The sequence below is a fragment of the Gadus macrocephalus genome, chromosome 5 (genome assembly GCF_031168955.1).
Source record: "Gadus macrocephalus chromosome 5, ASM3116895v1".
NCBI classification, from domain to species: domain Eukaryota; kingdom Metazoa; phylum Chordata; class Actinopteri; order Gadiformes; family Gadidae; genus Gadus; species Gadus macrocephalus.
Genome location: NC_082386.1, coordinates 6,303,038 through 6,305,537, shown reverse-complemented (window position 1 = coordinate 6,305,537; position 2,500 = coordinate 6,303,038). Strand labels below are relative to the sequence as shown.

Below are 2,500 nucleotides of genomic sequence, written 5' to 3'. Positions count from 1 at the left end.
GTGTGGTCCTCTCTTCCATCCCTCTCTCCTTTTCCCTACCTTGCTTTTTTGCACGCCCCCTTGAGACGCTACCTCTCCTCTCCTTTGTATCCCATTTTATTTTATCTGCCATGTGTGACTTAATCAGGGGCCTGGGTGAAATTACTAATTTACATAACATAATGAGAAAAACACTCCGAGGTGAACACCGTGTGTGTGTAAACGCTGTCATTGGCACTTGTGAATTGTTCTAAAGGATATGGCCCAGGCACCACTTACCAGCGCTGAATATGGCAGCTGCCATGTGATGCATGGAAGAAAGTCTCATGGATATCACGCCAAGTCGCAGATGCTACCTTCCTACGTTTTTATTCATGCAGTCCATGAATTGAGGTTCCTAGTTGTTCCTCCTCGCTGAGTGCCGGGGTGCCCCTGAGCAAGGCACTTAACCCTAACTACCTACCTACCTGACGAGCTGGCTGTCGCCTTGCATGGTTGACTCCGCCGTCGGTGTTATGCATTAACCGTTGTAAGTCACTTTGGATAAAAGCATCTGCTAAACGGCATAAATGTTAATGTAAATGTCATGCTATGATCATAGTCGAGGTATCGACATCCACTCCCAGGTTTCAGGTCAGACACAGGTCTTATTTAACAGGACCAATTTTAGGATTAGTTAGTTCAGTATCACCTGCATGGGAAGGACATCAACAATGGAGATGGGAGGCCACGTGGGATTAGCTAAGAGATGGCCGCTAATCGGCCCACAATCAACGCTCAATGGAAGCAAACTGTGCTTGTGTTGCCGAACAGATGAATGGGCATTTGAACACGCTGGGGTCAAAATATGGGCAGCCAACAGCGGTATGCCTTCGCACCTGTTAGGTGAGGGATTAGGCTGTGTGATGTTGTTGATGTTGTTGTTATGTGGGTGGAAGGGTGTGGGAGCTTGGTTCATTTAGGCAAGAAAGCACATCCATTTAATCGCCTAGATTTCTTATGATTTGTGTATTGGCCATTCATCACCGACTGTTGGATCCATCAATTCACTCTGACTGCTAGAGATTCGGTTTCTGTAGAGAAAATGTTGAAGTTCAGCTGACATCATTTGCATGGTCTTTAGTATACCTAGGGTCGTTGACCAAATGGAACCGCCTTTTGATCTAAAAGGTGATTTTACATACTCGTTGATACCATTTATACTGTATATACATCTGAGACTTAATTCCATTCTCCTTTGTTCCATTTTCTTGTCCAGATGCTTCAGCAAACTACATCAGACAATTGGAAAACAAGGTGCGGATACTGGAGGAAGACCACAAGCAGATTCTCTTAAAGGTAACAATGCTGAAAATAGACCGAGATCACACTGGTCATTGTTCATGATTGTTTGTGGACTCTGGTAGCCGTTAACTGAAACAGCCTAATAAAACCGTTTGGATTATAGGGCATTTACTCATGCCATAATTCTCTGTCGTATTAAATTGGAGCTACTGTGATATTCAAATGTACAACGGGAAAACACTTATTGCTTTGACCTTTACCCTGTAGTGTTTAGTTCACCATGTTGAATGGATGGATAGCCCTCCGGCACAACTTTGTCAAAATGTCCTTTTAATTTGTTGAAACGAGTTGTCCCTCAGTATTATCATGTCACAACTGAAAAGTGTTGAGAAGAAAAATCAGGACATTGAATTTTTATTATTGTGTCATGCATTAGCATGCCCAGCCCACAAGGGCTCACAAGACACCATTATGAAACAACATAGACGGACCAAAACCACTCTCTTGACGTGAACCTTCTCAGCTCACATTCCACCACATAGTACCACATTGGTACAGCTTGGGGTGGTTTTTACACACACACACACACACACACACACACACACACACACACACACACACACACACACACACACACACACACACACACACACACACACACACACACACACACACACACACACACACACACACCGCCCTTTCTCTTTCTCTTTCACCATGGCCCTGTCCACATCTGGCGTACACATGCACTCAATTAAAATATATTAGACTTCTGGGGAAAAAAAAACACATCTGTCACAGAATATAATAAACAGGTTGGTGTTTTGTAAGGTGCATCTGTGCCCCCTGAAGATATTAACGTCTCATGCGAAGAATGGTGTCTAATATGGATGTCTAACCAACTCTCTCTCTCTCTCTCTCTCTCTCTCTCTCTCTCTCTCTCTCTCTCTCTCTCTCTCTCTCTCTCCCCCTCCCCCCCTCTTCCAGTCTGGTCCCGGGGATACGAAAACCTTAAAGAAGGGCATGACCCTCTACCACTCGGAGTCCCAGCTCTCCTCTCTTTGCCAGCTCCAGGAGAGCATGCTCAACGTACGTATGGGGCTGGTGTGTGGGTGTGGGTGTGGGCATCTGTGATACTAATTAATGCAGGAAAAACAGGTTTGATCATATCATTATGCAAAGTATGTATAATAATACACACACACACACACACACACACACACACACACACACACAC

General features: G+C 44.6%; 1 protein-coding gene across 1 annotated transcript in view; it reads left to right on the top strand.

The window, feature by feature from the left end:
- Window positions 1-2,500, top strand: part of ccdc85ca (coiled-coil domain containing 85C, a) — a 28,831-nt gene that overhangs the window by 19,988 nt on the left and 6,343 nt on the right. Inside the window, exons 2-3 of the mRNA XM_060051863.1 lie at window positions 1,238-1,317; window positions 2,251-2,352. Coding sequence (XP_059907846.1) covers window positions 1,238-1,317; window positions 2,251-2,352 — 182 coding nt within the window. The remainder of the gene's footprint in view (window positions 1-1,237; window positions 1,318-2,250; window positions 2,353-2,500) is intronic.